Source organism: Oryctolagus cuniculus, chromosome 1 (assembly GCF_051225735.1).
Source record: "Oryctolagus cuniculus isolate XC-2025 breed Fujian yellow rabbit chromosome 1, ASM5122573v1, whole genome shotgun sequence".
Taxonomy (NCBI): Eukaryota; Metazoa; Chordata; class Mammalia; order Lagomorpha; family Leporidae; genus Oryctolagus; species Oryctolagus cuniculus.
Window position 1 is genome coordinate 18414864 of NC_142867.1, and position 17654 is coordinate 18432517.

The window sequence follows — 17654 nt, forward strand, 5'->3', positions numbered from 1 at the left end:
GTACTCAAACAGGCACTACAGTATAAGGTGCAGGCATCCCACATAGCATGTTAACCACTCTGCCAAATGCTTGCCCCAGTTCAGAAATTTTTACATTTTTTAAGTCTTTTTTTTTTTTTAAGACCTATTTTTTATTAATTTGAAAGGCAGAGTTAGAGGAGGAGAAACAAACAGATTTTCCTTCTGCTGGTTCTTTCCCTATATGGCTACAACAACTGGGGCCAGGCCAGGCTGAAGTGAGCCAGGAGCTTCATCTGGGTCTCCCATGTGGGTGCAGGAGCCCAAGTACTTTGGCCATCTTCCTCTGCTTTCACAAGCGCATTAGCAGGGAGATGGATCAGAAGTGGAACATCTGGTCTCTAACCAGTGTCCAAATGGGGTGCTAACATCACAAGTAGAGACTTAACCTGCTATGCCACACTGCTGGCCCCCTGTCCAGATTCTTATTGGTACCCTACAAAGGTTTTTAGTTTTAAGTTATTCTGAACTGTCACATTAATGCAACAACCAGAAACTTCCACAAAGTAGGATGCCACACAGATAATTGCCAATTTGGATCAGCATAATTTTTTAAAGATTTATTTCTTTATTTGAATGTCAGAGTTAGAGAAGGAGAAGCAGAAAGAGAGGGGAGAGAGATCTTCTATCCACTGGTTCATTCCCCAGTTAGCCACAACAACTGGAGCTGCGCCAATCTGGAGCCAGGAGCTTCTTCTGTGTTTCCCACACAGGTGCAGAGGCCCAAGGACTTGGGCCATCTTCTACTGTTTTCCCAGGCCATAGCACAAAGCAAGGTTGGAAGTGGAGTAGCTGGGACTCGAACCAGTGCTCAAATGGGATGCTGGCACTGTGGGCGGCGGCTTTACCTGCTTTGCCACAACACTAGCCCCAGCATTTTATTTATTTATTTATTTATTTATTTTATTGTATTTTATTTTATTTTATTTGAAAGAGAGAGAGCCAGAGAGAAAGAGAGGTCTTCCATTTTGCTGGTTCACTCCCCAAATGACAGCTCTGTTCAGATTGAGCTGATCCGAAGCCAGGAGCCAGGAGCTTCCTCCTGGTCTCCCACATGGGTACAGGGGCCCAAAGAATTGGGCTATCTACTGTTTTCCCAGGACATAGAAGAGAGCTGGATCAGAAGAGGAGCAGCCAAGACTTGAACTGGTGCCCATATGGGATGCCAGCGCTGCAGGTTGGGGCTTTAATACGCTGTGCCACAGCGCCCGCCCCTAGGATATATTTTATTTATACACACACACACACACACACACACATATACATACACACATACACCTTTTACATATGAATGGTACTGATTTAGACATATATAGAGATATATATGTAATATACATATATACACACACACACACACACACACACACACCTTTTACATGTAAAAGGTACTGATTTAGTAGCTCTAGCAGACCTACTAATTGTACCAGTGTTTCAGGTACTGAGTTTTAGAAGTGAAAATCAAATCCATAAAAGTATTCAATTATTCTGGTTGGTTATTTTCAAGTGGTGTCGGTTGCTTGCTTATTTTTTTTTTTTTTTTTTTTAAGATTTATTTTCATCTATTTGAAAGATAGAGTTACAGAGAGAGGTAGAGACAGAGAGGTCTTCCATCCGCTGGTTCACTCCCCAGATGGCCACAATGGCCGGAGCTGTGCCGATCTGAAGCCAGGAGCTTCTTCCTGGTCTCCCACGTGGGTGCAGGGGCCCAAGGACTTGAGCCATCCTCCGCTGCTTTCCCAGGCCATAGCAGAGAGCTGGATCAGAAGAGGAGCGTCCAGAACTGAAACCGGCGCCCATTAGGGATGCCGGTGCTTCAGGCCAGGGATTAACCCACTGCACCACAGCGCCAGCCCTGGTTGCTTACTTTTCTGTACTCCTCCTGACATGTAAGTGCCAGCAGCTAGGAGGGGATCATACCCAGTGACTTCACAGTCTGGGGTTACAACTTTTCCCTAGATTTTGTACTTAAGTTTTCGCCAGCAGATTAATAGTGATTTTTACTACATAGATTGACTTTTTCAATTTAGTAGTAGTCTGTAATCTCCTCACTAATATAACCAGGCTTCATTTTATTGCCCTTTCATACACTCCGATTATTGGGGTGGAAATATGAAAATTGCTCACCTGTTACTGAGCACCGGGTTGCATCAGTCAAGATAGATGTTTGCACATGCCACCTAGGCTTTTGCTCTCTCACCCTTTTGGCAGAACAAATGCTGTGATTTCTAGCGATTATCTCTTCTAATCTAGTTTTTCAACATTTTCTTGTTAACTTTATTCTATTCCTATTTTCTGAGTGCATGGTGTGTGCTGTTTTCTTGAATGTTTCCCTTATGTATATTGATTAATGTTTTGAAAAATTTTATTTATGGCACTGGGATTATGGCTCAGTGGGTTAAGTCACTGCTTGCAGCACTGGCATTCCATATTGGAGCGCTGAATTCACCTTCCTGCTAATGTGCCTGGGAAGGCAGTGGAAAGTGGAAGATGGCCCAAATATTTGGGTCCCTGCACGCAGATGAGAGACCACATGGAGTTCCAGGTTCCTGCCTTCAACCTGGCCCAGCTCTGACTATTGTGGCCATTTGGGGAGTGGACTACAGGTGGAACGTTGATCTCCACATACCCCCTCATCACTTGCCTTTCAAATAAGTAAATAAATGTTAAATTAAATTTTTTTTATTTGAATATCACAAATACAAACATGTATGAGATAGATCTCTCATATTCTAGTTCACTCCCCAAATGCCTACAATAGCCAGGACTGGGCTAGACAGAAGCCAGGAAGTCCATCCAGAACTCCCATGTCAGTGGCAGGGACCCAGCTACTTGAGCCATCAGCACTGCCTCTCAGGGTGTACATTAACATGAAGCTGTAATCACAGTTAGAGCCTACAGCCACTCCCATTTGGATTCTTAATATTTTAGCAAGTTGATTGCCCTACCCTCCCATAATTAGACTTTGAATTGTTGCCCTTGAACAAGTAGAGTATATTTAAGGCAAAGAAAACTGAGACAGATAAGAAACCAGGGAAAGAAGAGGAAACCATGTAAGTAAGTTCAGGGGTGGTGAAGAGACTGAGGGAGAGTTAGGGCTGCCTTTGCAGCAAACCTTTGGTTATAACCACTTCTGCCATCATTGCTTTTATTTCTAATGTATCCTTTGTGGAAAAAGCCTAGAAAATGTATAGACATTTAACTTACAGGTATTTTTCTGTGGATAACTTTTTTTAAAAAAAGATTTTATTTATTTACTCATTTGAGAGAGTAGTGCAGAGAGAGACAGAGAGAAAGGTCTTCCATCCGCTGGTTCACTCCTCAAGTGGCTGCAACAGTCAGAGCTGGGCTGATCTGAATCCAGGAGCTAGGAGCCAGAAGCTTCCTCTGAGTCTCCCACCTGGGTGCAGGGGCCCAAGCACTTGGGCCCAACCAGCACCCATGTGGCATGCCATAACCGTAGGTGGAGGCTTAGCCTACTACGCCACAGCACTTGCCCAGATAACTGACTTTTAGTTCTGCATTTTTGTATTCCCATAAGTGTTTTTATTGTCACAACTTTTAGCCGTTTTCTAAAATAGGGTGATTTGTGACTAATTTCTGTGCTTTTTTTCCCCCCAAGATTTATTTTATTTATTTGACAGAGTTAGGGAGAGACAGAGATCTTCCATCCATTGGTTTACTCCCTAAATGGCTGCAATGTTCATGGCTGGGCCAGGCCAAAGCCAGGGGCCATGCACTTGGGCCATCCTCCGCTGCTTTCCCGGGTGTATAACAGGGAGCTGGATTAGGAGTGGAGCAGCCAGGACTTGAACTGGCTCCCATATGGGATGTCAGCGTCACAGATGGCAGCTGAACCAGCCATGCCATGGCACCAGCCTGTTCGTGCTTGCTTTTCCCACAAGCATGCTGAATTTAATTACTCTAACTCTAATGACCTGCCTAAAGAGAAGCATCCTTCTTCGTGTAATAACATCTCCATCTTGTTAGTTTGAAAGCAGTGTTGCTTTGTAGATTGTAAAAATGGATTTTAATAGCTTTGTAAACACTGCTAGTAAATATGCTTATGTTATTTTAAGTGAATAATAAAAACATGACAGTACCAGTAGGATTCCTTGAAATTTGTTGATTCTTTTTCAAAGGAATTCTTAAGCTTAAAAAGTCTAATTTGGTTGTTGACTCAGTTATTTCTTGGGCCAGGTAGCTTTCTATAGGAAGAGACCTGTTATCACCTCCAGCATACCTAGGAGAAAGTAGGACAAACCTAACTAGTAACCTAACCAGTCCCGGCTAAGGTTACTCTTTCCTGCCTGACAGTCAGTGGTGGTTGAATTGTGTACTGTGTGTCAGTGGCACAGTCTTCTCTCACCTAGCTTGTGTTTTCTTTATCATATCTATAATAGGATGGAAGAGAGTTCCTGCTACTTTTACCTCCAAAGTAGTGGGTCAGCAAGCCAGAGTCTCCAACAAAACAAAAAGTAGTTAGCTGCTGTTAACAATTTTATGTCTGGATGTTGGACAGAAAACAGTTTACATTCCTGGGTCAGGTGCATACAGATGTCAGGCAGTGTTACACAGGGTAGAACTTTTAAGCCTTACCATTTCTTATTGCCTATGGGTTTTTAGTTTTGTTTTTTCAAGTAACTATGTTTAGGAGTTCATTCATTTACTTCTTTACAGGCTGAACATAACTTCTTTTTTTCAAAGTTCCCTGTGTTATGAACTGAGCTTGGGTGAAGTGAAATCTTTGAGGTAAGGCAACCCTAATGGTAAAAATGGAAAGAAAGCCTATAAAAGTTGGTGAGCCTTCAGAGATAAAATTTTAGAGTCATTGCCTAAATATTGAAATGTCACCATTTGCTGTTTGGAGGGATGTGGAGCTAAATTGGGAACAGGAGCACACATCTGCCTTGACTACTAAGTATATCCATTTCTACTGCTCACCCATAATAGCATTTTTATGTGTGAATTTATATCACAACAATTTAGAGGAGGAGGGAGAGGAAGAGGAGACTTAGTCTGCGTTCTTCTGTCCTTCCCTTACATGTTGGAGTTTGTCCCTGGTAGGCTGCAGTGCTTTTTCACTGTTATCACTGTGGTGGCTTTGTTTGTTTGTTTGTTTACAAAGGTCATCAGAGAACTGAAAAGACTAAGTTATTTCCTGGTTATACTATCAAGAAAGAAGCCGAATGTTGCTATTTCATTTTATTTTCTTCTGTAAATTAAGATTCAGAGTTAGGGAAGAGATTTTGCCTGTGCCACCGGTGAACATTACTGAATCAAGGCTTTTTAGAGTTCTTCACACTGATGAGGAATAGGAGACAGCATACTCTGCCCTCAGCACCATCAGGAAAGGTAGTTAGTTGTATGTGAGCAGTGTTTCTGGTGGCCAGTGGTTGCCCTGCTTGGCTCTGGCCTGCTCCTGGTGATCTTACTGCTCCCCCTACGTGACTGTCGTCAAGTTACTTTGGGACCCCAAGCACTGTGCTCATTTGCCATCTTTGGCACATGGACACTAAGTTTAAAACCAAGCCCAATAGCCCAGTTCTTCTTTGCAAACATGAGGTGAGCTGTTTTTGCTTTAGGTAGTTTCAGGCTTTGGGAGACCTCAAAAACCAATTTGCATGGAGGAGTTTGGAGGATGTGAAACAAGTTTGTGTTTCTTCTGCTCTGTTGGCCACTGCTATCTTCATGGATCTGACACTCTATTTATCTGACAGTGCACTTAGTACTGCTTCGCCAGGGAAAATCACACAAAACAAGCCTGGCGCATCAGCACTTTCATTGTGTGCTGGGCTGAGCCTCCCTTCACATGGTCACATCCCCATTTTAATCCAATACTCCCTTTCCCTGCCCCTTCCCCAGTCCTGCCTCTTTCTGTGGCACTTACTGCTGGTTTCCCTGAGCTCCTGTTTCCACTTTGTGTTTTTTGTGGGGCCCAGGAAGCTAAAGCTGAGTGTATTTGTGGATCAGACAAGTGCAGCAAGTTAATATCATTGGCCTCTGAAGGGGAAAGTGAGGTGATGGCTGCGTTTAAGTTGGATTTCCTTCCAGAAATGATGGTGGATCATTGCTCTTTGAGTTCCAGTCCTGTGTAAGTATTTTTGTTGTCTAATTTTTATCATAAGCAGAGAAACTGGGATTTTTGTTTGTTTGTTGTTTGATGAAACTGCTCCCTTTCCTTAGAAGAGGAAAAAATAATTGGATAAGGAAGCTAAATTCTGAATTCTCTCATGCTATTTTCTACTGTAGTCTAATTCTGTCTTACTCCTGCTGAATTTCTTGAGGCTGTACCTAGGTTCTTTGCATAAAGGTGGACTTGATATATGACCAGCAACATCAGCTACAGTATTGGCTCCAGTTCCTTCAGGCTGTAGCGTTTTCTCATATGGTAGATTGCAAGGTTATTTTCTAAACTGTAGCTTTATTGCTATGGGTTGGGTGTATAATTTCAGATAATCTTTTAGGAAGGAAGTGGTTTATTTTGATTTTTAATTGCCAAATTCTTGAACTCAGAGAAGAGACCGAATAGGGTGTATTTAGTACTGTCTACAACATTCTGTATTAACATGCAAGTTATAATCCTGGAGCTTGCCCCCCCGCCAAGTGTAATTGAAGATGCAGCTCAGCACATGATTTTATGAATATCAGCTTGTCTGCTGCCTCCCAAAAAAAGAAAACTAGAACAATCTTGATTGACAATATTCTGAAATAAATTGAATTATGGGAATGAGAAACTTTGTTCATTTGCACTGCTGTGCAAGAACTGCATGATACACAACCAAAGTGCTGGTTTGGCCCTGAGTTGTAGCTGCAAGGAACCTAAATTCAGGACTTTGCAGGGAAGGGACCCATTTACAGCTCCTGATTTCAGTTGATTTAACTAGGCTTCAAAGTATCTTGTAAACTCAGGCAAATGAGCCTTAAGTTACTCAAAGCTAAGAATATGAAATGTTAGACTAGCCCCTAGGTAACAGGTGTGTGTTCAAGCCTTTGAAGTTAGACCTCAGTCTACCCTGGGATTAGGTGTAACAGGTGTGGGTATGCAGATACTTTGTAGAATAGTTTTCGGGGAGGAGGCTCCATGTTAGCACACTTGCTCTGTTGAAATTTATCCTGTGAGGGAGGTTATGGGGGGAAAAGCTGCTATAATCCAAAGTTGTACTTTGGAAATTTATATTTATTAAATAAAAGTTGGAAAAAAAAAAGAAATTTATCCTGTGCTTCCTCTGTGGTCTCCAGAATAATGGCAATGTAGATGTATGGGTTTTATGAAATTTTTTAACTTCTAAAGTTTTATTTTAGTACTATGTAACAGGTAAAATGATAATCATTATGAAGACTTTTAATACATAATAAAATTATTCCGTGTTCCAGGATATGTAATCTCTACAAATTGGTCTTTGTGACTTAAATTGCCTTTTATTTTCTTTTTTTTTCTTTTTTCTTTTTTTTTTTTTGACAGGCAGCGTTAGAGAGAGACAGAAAGGTCTTCCTTTTTCCGTTGGTTCACCCCCCCAAGTGGCTGCTACGGCCGGCGCACTGTGCCGATCTGAAGCCAGGAGCCAGGTGCTTCCTCCTGGTCTCCCATGTGGGTGCAGGGCCCAAGGACCTGGGCCATCCTCCACTGCACTCCGGGGCCACAGGAGAGAGCTGGACTGGAAGAGAAGCAACCAGGACAGGATCTGGCGCCCCAACTGGGACTAGAACCCGGGGTGCCGGCGCTGCTGGCGGAGGATTAGCCTAGTGAGCCGTGGCGCCAGCTGACTTAAATTGTCTTTTATTGTAACGCTGTCTTTGTGTTTTGCCACTGCCAGTTTTTATTTTTTAGACACAGCATTTTTCTTAGCCGCTTTTTTCATGTTGAAGACATGAAAGGTTCGAGTAATTCAATACAATATTTTATGTAGTCTGGACCACAGATCACTGCATTAAAGTTACCTGGAACTTAAAAATCTTAATATTCTTATACTAGAGTAGGTCCCAAGGTTCTGTAGTTTAATAAGTAGTGTAGTGTAGAAAGCTGTGTAGTTTTCATGCACACTAAAGTTCTGAACCAGTGTTAATCAGCAAGTGGAATGTCATACCATTTTTTCCAAGTGTACTTGTATTTATTTTAGTTGTAAAGCCAACTGGGTATCAGCTATTGTCCCTGTTTTACAGATGAGAAACATAGTTGAGAGAGCTGTAACTGACTAGCCTGAGGAGAGCTGTTGTCAACTTTGGACCTGGAATGCAAGTTTAATGATACCCTCCATTTCTGCTCCCCAGACCAGCTGCCTCAGCGTCAGGGAGCAGTTACCCATCTACTTTTCCCAATCTTGCAGCTCCCCAGATCCATTCCCATAGGCATCACACACCAAAGATCCAGAACGGTGCTTGGAAGAAGAAAGTTCTTTCTTTTGGACAGGCAGAGTTAGACAGTGAGAGAGACAGAGAGAAAGTCTTCCTTCCATTGGTTCACCCCGCAAATGGCTGCTACGGCCTGTGCATTGCGCCGATCTGAAGCCAGGAGCCAGGTGCTTCCTCCTGGGTACTTGGGCCATCCTCCACTGCCTTCCCGGGCCACAGCAGAGAGCTGGACTGGAAGAGGAGCAACTAGGACAGAATCGTGCGTCCCGACCAGGACTAGAACCCGGGGTGCTGGCGCCGCCGGCGGAGGATTAGCCTAGCGAGCCTCAGTGCCAGCCTAGGAAGTTCTTAAGAATGGTCTTGTCAGTTCTTTTTGGATTTTGCTACCCTTTACTTCAGTGGGAGGGTAAATCAGTAATTTTCTGGATGCAGTGGTTTTGCCTGGGGATGTTATCTAAAAATGTACTTTATTTCAAAATTTCTTTACAACAGTGATGAAGTGGTGGAGGAAGTCTGGAGAGGCCAGGGGATCTGGGTCCTACTTTCTATTCTTAGTGTTATCAGTGTCCTTGATTCTCAGATCACTCTTAACCCATTACACCATGGATCTGATACTATTTATTTGTTAAGCTCCCACTGATTCCCCTTAATTTGCTTGTACCCTAGGATATGGGTGTTCTCCAAGGGTTGTGCCTCATCTCTTTGCCTTTAGCTCTCCCATTGTTTAAGGGGAGACTGATGTGATTCTCAGATCTCTGTACTTTTACCCCAAATGTCTCCTGAGTTCTCTGACTTTATGTGGGGGTGTCCAATGAGCTGTTTTAGAATAAAGGCATCTCCATAAACAACATTGCTCTAGAACCCAAGAGTTAATAATAATTTCTTTTTCTTCCTCACCTTAGAGTTCAAGTGAACTCCGAGTATTAATGGAGCATGACCCAGAATTTCTTAGCATTGCCCAAGACTGTGCCCTAATCTTAGGAGCTACTTAATGCAAGAACCTCTTCATCTCCACATTTCCCACACAGTACTTCATCAAAATTTTTGTCAGGTGTTTTTTTTTTTTTTTTTTTTTTTTAATTTCCTTGACAGATTGAATTAGACACGGAGAGAAAGGTCTTCCTTCCATTGGTTCACCCCCAAAATGACTGCCATGGCCGGTGCTGTGCTGATCCAAACCCAGGAACTAGGTGCTTCCTCCTGGTCTCCCATGCGGGTGCAGGGGCCCAAGCACTTGGGCCATCCACCACTGCCCTCCCAGGCCACAGTGCAGAGCTGGACCAGAAGAGGAGCAACCGGGACTAGAACCCAGCGCCCATATGTGATGCTGGTGCTGCAGGCAGAGGATTAACCAAGTGAGCCACAGCGCCGGTTTCCCCCCTCATTTTTTTTTTTTTTTTTTTTTTTAAGATTTATTTATTTATTTGAAAGGCAGAGGCAGAGAGAAAGGTCTTCCATCCACTGGTTCATTCCCTAGATGGCCACAACGGCCTGAGCTGTGCCGATCAGGAGCCAGGAACTTCTTCTGTGTCTCCCATGCGGGTGCAGGGGACCAAGGACTTGGCCCATCTACTGCTTTCCCGGGCCTTGACAAAGAGCTGGATCAGAAGTGGAGCAGCTGGAACCCGAAGTGGCGCCCATATGGGATGCCGGCACTGTAAGCCGTGACTTTACCTGCTATGCCACAGTACCGGCTCAGCCAGGTATTTTTTAAAAGACGAATCTGGGACAGCAGTTAGAATGACTCTTGGGACACCCACATCCCGTATCGGAATGGTTGGGTTGAGCCACAGCTCCTCTACTTCCTATCCAGTTTCCTGCTAATGGGCACCCTGAGAGGCATCAGGTGATGGCCAAAGAACTTGGGTCCCTGACACCCACCTGGGAGGACCTGGATTGAATTCTCAGCTTCTGGCTTCTGTGTGACCTAGCTCTAGCAGTTTAGAACATTTGGGGAGTGAACCAGCCAATGGAATCTCTTTTTCTTGCTTTTGACTAAATGAAAAATAAATTAATTTTTAATGGCAAATATGATCATTCTTTTTTGAAATCTTGGAATAAATTTAACCATGTCAGTATAACATGGAAAACTATACCTGTGTTTCTCTAATCTATTTCTTTTTTCAAAAAAAGATTTATTTATTTATTTGAAAGTGAGAGTTACACAGAGAAAGGAGAGGCAGAGAGAAAAAAATCTTTTTCAAAAAGATTTATTTATTTATTTATTTATTTGAAAGGCAGAGTTAGAGGCAGAGGCAGAGAGAGAGGTCTTCCATCCACTGGGTCACTCTCCAGTCTGCTGCAATGGCCAGGACCATGCCAATCTGAAGGCAGGAGCCAGGACTTCCTCCGAGTCTGCTACACGGTGCAGGGGCCCAAGGACCTGAGCCATCTTTTACTGCTTTACCAGGCCACAGCAGAGAGCTGGATTGGAAGTGGAACAGCTGGGACTCGAACCAGCACCCATATGGGATGCTGGCACCACAAGCTGCAGCCCCACCTGCCATGCCACAGGGCGGGCCCCTCTCTAATCTATTTCTTTATTCTTACAGATTTTCTTTTTTTTCTTCTAATATTCTTTGTTCTTCCCCCAACCTTTTCTTTTCTACTGTCACCTCACCCTCCTCTTCCCTCTTGTCAGTCCTAACCATTCCATCAGCATGGTTTTCATTCCTCCTTGCCACATAATGCTTTTTTTTCCCCTTAAGATTTATTTATTTATTTGAAAGACAGAGAGATACAGGGAGGCGGTGGGGGAGGGGGCGGGGGACGGGTCTTCCATCTGCTGGTTTACTCCCTAGATGGCTGTAATGGCCGGAGCTGTGCCGATCCGAAGCCAGGAGTCAGGAGCTTATCATGGGTCTCCCAAATGGGTGTAGGGACCCAAGGACTTGGGCCATCTTCTACTGCTTTCCCAGCGCATAGCAGAGAGCTGGATCGGAAGTGGAACAGCTGGGACTCGAACTGGTGTCCATATGGAATGCTGCCACTGAATGCTGGCACTGCAAGTGGCAGCATTACCCACTGTGCTACAGCTCTGGCCCCAGCCACATAGCGCTTTTTCCAGCCCTTGTCCAGCTTAAATCTCTCACCCTACGGATAACATAAAGGCTCATTAGCCACTTCTTTCACACAACGTTCATACGTCTCTTAAAGGATTTATCCAGGATTATGGTTCTGTCCTTCTACTCATTCAGTGCCATCGCCTTCAGGGCAGGAATTGCTCTGTCCTTTTTATAGCCTTTTGGTGTGTGGAATCTGGCACCATAACAGGAGCTTGGGAAATAGAGTTGAATGAATAGTATGCCCTTTGAGGGATTTTGTAATTAAACATGATTGCAGAAGTAAGGACACCAAACACTTTCTCCATACCTCAGGGAAAAAAACGGAAAACCTTCAAAAGCAGATTGTTAACTGTTCTGTTGTTGAATGGTGATGTTAAATCCTTTACGGATAGCTTTTTCTAGTACTGAACACCCCAAGTGATAGAAGGATCTTCCTTTATCCAAATGAAAATGACTTCCTTGGATCATAGATACATTCTGTGTTATCCTCACTAGAGAGTAGCTGGTAACTAGCCTGGCCAATGGTCCTGGGCCCTTTAATTCTGATTCACTTGTGTTCCAGTTTTCCCACAGCACAGTATGTGAGCCACATGAGGGTGGGTGGAGACTGAAATTTGGAATGTGACAGTATTTATTCCTACTGGGGAGGTAGAGGGACTGGTGAGTATGTAATTTTTCTGTTTGTATAGTGAACAAAACAACAGGTGATAAGGGAAGAGAATGAAAAATGAATAATAAAAAGGTTTCTGAAATGATTTTTAAACAAGTGTGATGCTCCTGTTTGCCACCTTGTTGGTCTTCAAGGAATACACTCTAACATATAGGAAAGGGTTTTCTTTTTAAATTTATTTCTTTATATAAAGGGAAGAGATTTTATATATTTCATATATATGAAACAGTTTTCAGGATATGTGTGAGCTGGAATATAATGTAATTAGGAGCTTTGAAGCCAAAATACTTGGAAATTCCATCTTTCTGGTTCCGGGATATGCTCTTTACCTTATAACTTCCTTGCAGTGTGGCTTCGCATTGCCACTGTCCTTCCAACCTGCCCTCTGATTTCCCCCTCATCAGGATATAATTCACATACCCTAAAATTTACACTTTTTTTTTTTTTTTTGACAGGCAGAGTGGACAGTGAGAGAGAGAGAGAGACAGAGAGAAAGGTCTTCCTTTGCTGTTGGTTCACCCTCCAATGGCCGCCGCGGCCGGCGCCCTGCGGCTGGCGCACCGCGCTGATCCGATGGCAGGAGCCAGGAGCCAGGTGCTTTTCCTGGTCTCCCATGGGGTGCAGGGCCATCCTCCACTGCACTCCCTGGCCACAGCAGAGGGCTGGCCTGGAAGAGGGGCAACCGGGACAGAATTCGGCGCCCGACCAGGACTAGAACCCTGTGTGCCGGCGCCGCTAGGCAGAGGATTAGCCTAGTGAGCCGCGGCGCCGGCCTAAAATTTACACTTTTAAATGGCACAATTAGTTTTTTTTTCTTTTTTTTTTTATTGCATTCACAAATGTTTATCCATTACGTCAACTAATTCCCAAACATTTGCAGCATTCCAAAAAAGAAACCCTGTACCCATTAGTGACAATTCTTCCCCCACCCCCATTCTTAGGCAACCACTACCTTTTCTGTCTATAGGTTCACCTGTTCTGCATGTCATAAAAATAGAATCATACAATATGTGACCTTCTGTGACTGACATTCATTTAGCTTAATATTTTCAAAGTTCATCTGTGTTGTACCATGATTCACTGTCTCTTGCCATAGTCCTTTCACCTGTCTATATAACTCACACTCTCTCTGGTTATAACTTTTCTACTCTGACTTCACTAACTACCTCTTTCTGCTAATCAGTATAAGAATTGATAGACCAGTACTGTCCAGTAGAAATATGTGACAACAGTGTTCTCATGTGGCTAGTGCAACTGAAGAATGGAGTTTTTAAAATCAAATGGAAATGGCCATGTGTGGTAGATGTATTGTTTGGGGCAGTTGCAGGGGAGCCTGACTGGCCAGGCTCTCCCTCTGTTTTAAACATAGGCTGCTGCAGATGATAAGTTTTAGTCCAGCCAATGGATCCACTTGCCATTGGGTTAAGACTCATTCTGGGGCCAGTGAATGAAGGGGAAAGGATAGAGCATTTGTACTGACCTGATTTGAGAGGGAAACAATAGGAGAAAGAAAAGAGAGAGTTGCAATCAGAAGACATGCATGCTTTGAAGATAAAGCCCTTTGTTCTCCCCTTCCCTGTCCGTCCTCCACATAGAATCTTTATTCTATTTTCCCATGGCATATTTCATCAGGAATTAAGGTGGACAAGGTAGCTTCTGGTCCTAATTTTTCGTACTTGGTCGTTCTTAATGATTTGCCTCTTAAAGTAGTTACTGTTATTATTGCTTCTGCTGCCAAAAGTAGAAACATAATTTAACAGGTTGGTGTCCTACCTTCCCCTTAAACACGTGTCTGCTTCTCCTCTCCCTCCTTCCCTCACTGCTGTAGGCCCTGATTTTCCTTTCTTCCTTCCTGCTCCCAGGTCAGGGCTAGCAGTATGCCCACAGAAGGTAAGAATTTCCGTAGACTTGCCGCTTAGGAATGATAGGAACACTATAGATACTTCTCCAGAGGGCTACTGAATTCACTGGTTTTTGAGTGGTTATAATAAATATACACAATTCAGGCGCTAGCATTCAACAGATCAGTTAAGATACCATAGTGCTTTCTGCAAAGCTTGGGTTTGAGTTCTGGCTCTGCTTCCAATTCCCGTTTCCTGCTGATGTACCCTGGGAGACAGCAGGTAAGAGGTCAGGTGGTTGCATCCCTGCCATCCACTGGTTCTGGGCTCCTGGCTATTGCTGGCATTTGGGGAGTGAACCAACAAATGAGAGATCCTCCCTCACCCCATTCATGATCATTCTCCTGAGGAGTACTTCATTGAGTGGAGAGGTAAGGCACAAATTTGAGAATGTGTTTATTGATACATAGAGAAAATGGATGACTATAGGGAGTTCGGCATATTATGCTAGAGTCACATCCTCAGGCGGCCTTTTTTTTTTTTCTTCAATGTACTGCTTTTATTTGAAAGGCAGAGACCAACATTTCTGTCTTGAGCCATCATCATCTGCAGCCTCCCATTAGCAGGAAGCTGAAATTGAGAGCAGAGCCAAGCATTCCAGTAATGGGATGTGGACTTCAGAGGCAGGTATCTTAACTGGTACAGCAGTTAAATGCAGCCCTGGCCCAGTAACTTTTTTTTGTAGTGGTTCCTTTTTTTTTTTTTTTTTTTTTTTTTAAAGAATTTATTTGAGAGGAGAGTTACAGAGAAAGAGACAGATCTTTTATCCACTGGGTCACTCCCTAACTGGCCTCAATGGCTGGAGCTAGGCTGATCTGAAGCCATGAGCTTCTAGGTCTCCCACATGGGTGCAGGAGCCCAAGCACTTGGGCCATCTTCCTCTGCTTTCCCAAGCCATTAGCAGGGAGCTGGGTTGGAAGTGGAACAGCTTGAACATGAACTGGCACCCATATGGGATGCTGGCGCCACAGGTGGAGGCTTAACCTACTATGACACAGTGTACTGGCCCCCAGTGGTTACTTTTGACCTTCAGCGTAACATGTATACTAAAAGTATATAAGATGGAAAATGGAAGAGCATTCATTGTTGCTTATCTCTTCAGACAGAGTAGTAGGTGAGAAAGCATTTGTGCCTGCTTATTACGTAGACCCAAGAATACATGTGGCTGCTTCTCTCTTGTTTTATATCTGTAGCTTCATTTATGTCACCATGAGCTCCAAGGAAATCGCCCATTTTTTTCTTATTCACCAGTGTCTGCCACATCTAACAGAGCACCTAGCCTGTGTTAAGTAAGTGCCCAATATTTTCCGAAGGAAGGAGTAAGACAAGGCATGGCTCTAGTGTATGATGTCTGCAGCATCTTGAGCCTGGCCTAATAATTGGGAAGTGCTTCTCCAAGTGCAGTGAAGGCACATGTTTCATGTCACACCACCCTCTCTTAGAAAAGAAAGAGTGATTTAATAGACAAGTACAGTAATGTATGAATTTTTATTTTGTATTTTTAGATTGAACAGATAAAATCACTAAAGTATTAAGTTTGAAGATTGCCCCTGGCCCTCAGGCCACACTTTGAACAGCACTGCTGTGGGGAATTCTGGTGATATAACTGGTATACAAGGGGGAAAGGACGGCTTGGGGAGTAGAATAGACATTAAGAACTAGAGGAGGATTTGGAAAGAAAAAGAAGAGAAAAGGAGCACGTTGTATAGACTCCTGAGTCTGCAGAATTTTTAGATCATCCGTAATCCAAATATACTGACTGTATTTATGAAGCTTTTACACTGCACGGTGATGTAGAAAGTTTAGAGATGGCACACAAACACAGCAAGAAAGAACAAGGGGACACAGCTGTAATACAAATCAAGGACCCCCTGCCTCTACCTAGAAATAGCTGTCAGCTTCCTCACTGCAGAACATATCTGAGCACCATTGGGGTTCCATGTTAACCCTCCTTAAGATAGAAATTTGACCAAAGATTAGCAACATTTTAGTAAAAATGCTGTTAAAGCTGGTAATTAAAGTTGTTGGTGGCAGGTTGTAGGGAGTGATACCCACTATTTCAATGGCCATGGTGGGGTTTTTGTCATAATGGTATCCTGATTTCTTTTGGAACATTAGGATTATACTTCTAAAAGCAGTTATTTTTTTGCAACGACCTGCCACTTGTGGTTTTAAATGAACAGATAAAGGTAAACCATGTATTCCAAATGGTTAAAAATGTGTCCCAAAACGTGTGGAAGAAAAAGAATGTAGATTTGGGCTGCCACTATAGCCCGCAGCAGGTTAAAGCTGCTGCTTCAGAGTGCTGGTGTGAGTCCCGACTGCTGCTGTTCCAATCCAGCTCCCTTCTAATGTGTCTGAGAAGGCTGTGGGTACTTGAGCCCCTGCCACCCACGTGAGAGACCTGGACAGAGTTCTTGGTTCCTGATTCAGCGTGGCTGAGACCTGGCTGTTGTGGCCATTTGGAAAGTGAACCAGCAGATGGAAGAGCTGTCTGTCTGTCTGTCTCTGTCTCTCTCTCTCTCTCTCTCTTTTTAAGATTTATTTATTTACTTGAAAGAGTTACACAAAGAGAGAAGGCGCTTCTTTGGGTCTCCCACACCGGTGCACTTGGGCCATCCTCCACTGCTTTCCCAGGCCATAGCAGAGAGCTGGATCAGAAGAGGAGCAGCTGGGACTCGAACTGGTGCCCATATGGGATGCCGGCACTGCAGGCGGCAGCTTTACCCACAGTGCCACAGCACTGGCTGTGTCTTTTAAAGCTGTCTCTTTAAACTTCCCTCTATTTGTCCTTCCACCTTTCAAATAAATGAGTCAGGAAAAGTAGGAGGAGGAAAGTCAGGTAAGAGAGGATAGATTGATCCTGTAGCAATCAAATAATCATAGGCTATAATAGCTACTCAAATTTGGGAGCCCACTTTGCACACAACACTAATTTTGCTGGGGCTAACTAATTAAGGGGAATTGTTGAGCAAGGAATTTCTCCCATCCCCCATTTGAGTGTTCACATGGAACTAATTGTATCTGCAAGAATGTTCAGGAAATAGTTTCTGCCTTCAAGGAGCTGTCAGTATTGTTGGGATAGATACAGTCAGATTATGCTAAAAAGTGTTACCTTCTGGGGTGAAGGTAGAAATTTAGTGCTATTTGAGTCCCAGGATGTAGCTAACTGCTTAACTTAGAAGAAGCAGGGAGTTGTCACAGACTAGTGTGCCATTTGCCTTCAAGCTTAGGACATTAATTAAGTTAGTGTTACACTTGGCAATGGGAATGTGACAGTAGCCTGCCTGTGTTCAGTTCTAAGAGATTTAGGAATCTGCTTGAGGTTAGGATAGTACAGCAGGTTCAGGTCACAGCTGCTCTACTTTGTTTGTTGTTAAAGATTTATTTATTTATTTATTTGAAAGGCAGTTACAGAGAGGCAGAGAGAGAGGTCTTCCATCTACTGGTTCACTCCCTAAGTGGCCACAATGGAGCTATGCTGATCTGAAGCCAGGAGCCAGGAGCTTCTTCCAGGTCTCCCACGTGGGAGCAGGGGCCCAAGGACTTGGGCCATCTTCTGCTGCTTTCCCAGGCCACAGCAGAGATCTGGATAGGAAGTGGAGCAGCCAAGACTCAAACGAACACCCATATGGGATGCTGGCACTCAGG

General features: G+C 43.7%; 1 protein-coding gene across 49 annotated transcripts in view; it reads left to right on the plus strand.

Moving 5' to 3' along the window:
* CELF1 (CUGBP Elav-like family member 1) overlaps nucleotides 1-17654 on the plus strand; it is a 119666-nt gene that overhangs the window by 77314 nt on the left and 24698 nt on the right. For 13 of the 49 annotated variants that reach the window (XM_008270634.5, XM_017346459.4, XM_070070459.2 and 10 more), the window contains 2 exons: nucleotides 4696-4767; nucleotides 5958-6109. The exons of 16 other annotated variants lie outside the window; for them this stretch is intronic. In XM_008270634.5, the coding sequence (XP_008268856.1) occupies nucleotides 6039-6109 (71 nt within the window). In that variant the 5' untranslated portion in view covers nucleotides 4696-4767; nucleotides 5958-6038. The remainder of the gene's footprint in view (nucleotides 1-4695; nucleotides 4768-5957; nucleotides 6110-17654) is intronic. 20 more of the 49 variants (XM_070070515.2, XM_089326754.1, XM_017346483.4 and 17 more) reach the window with 4 other exon arrangements.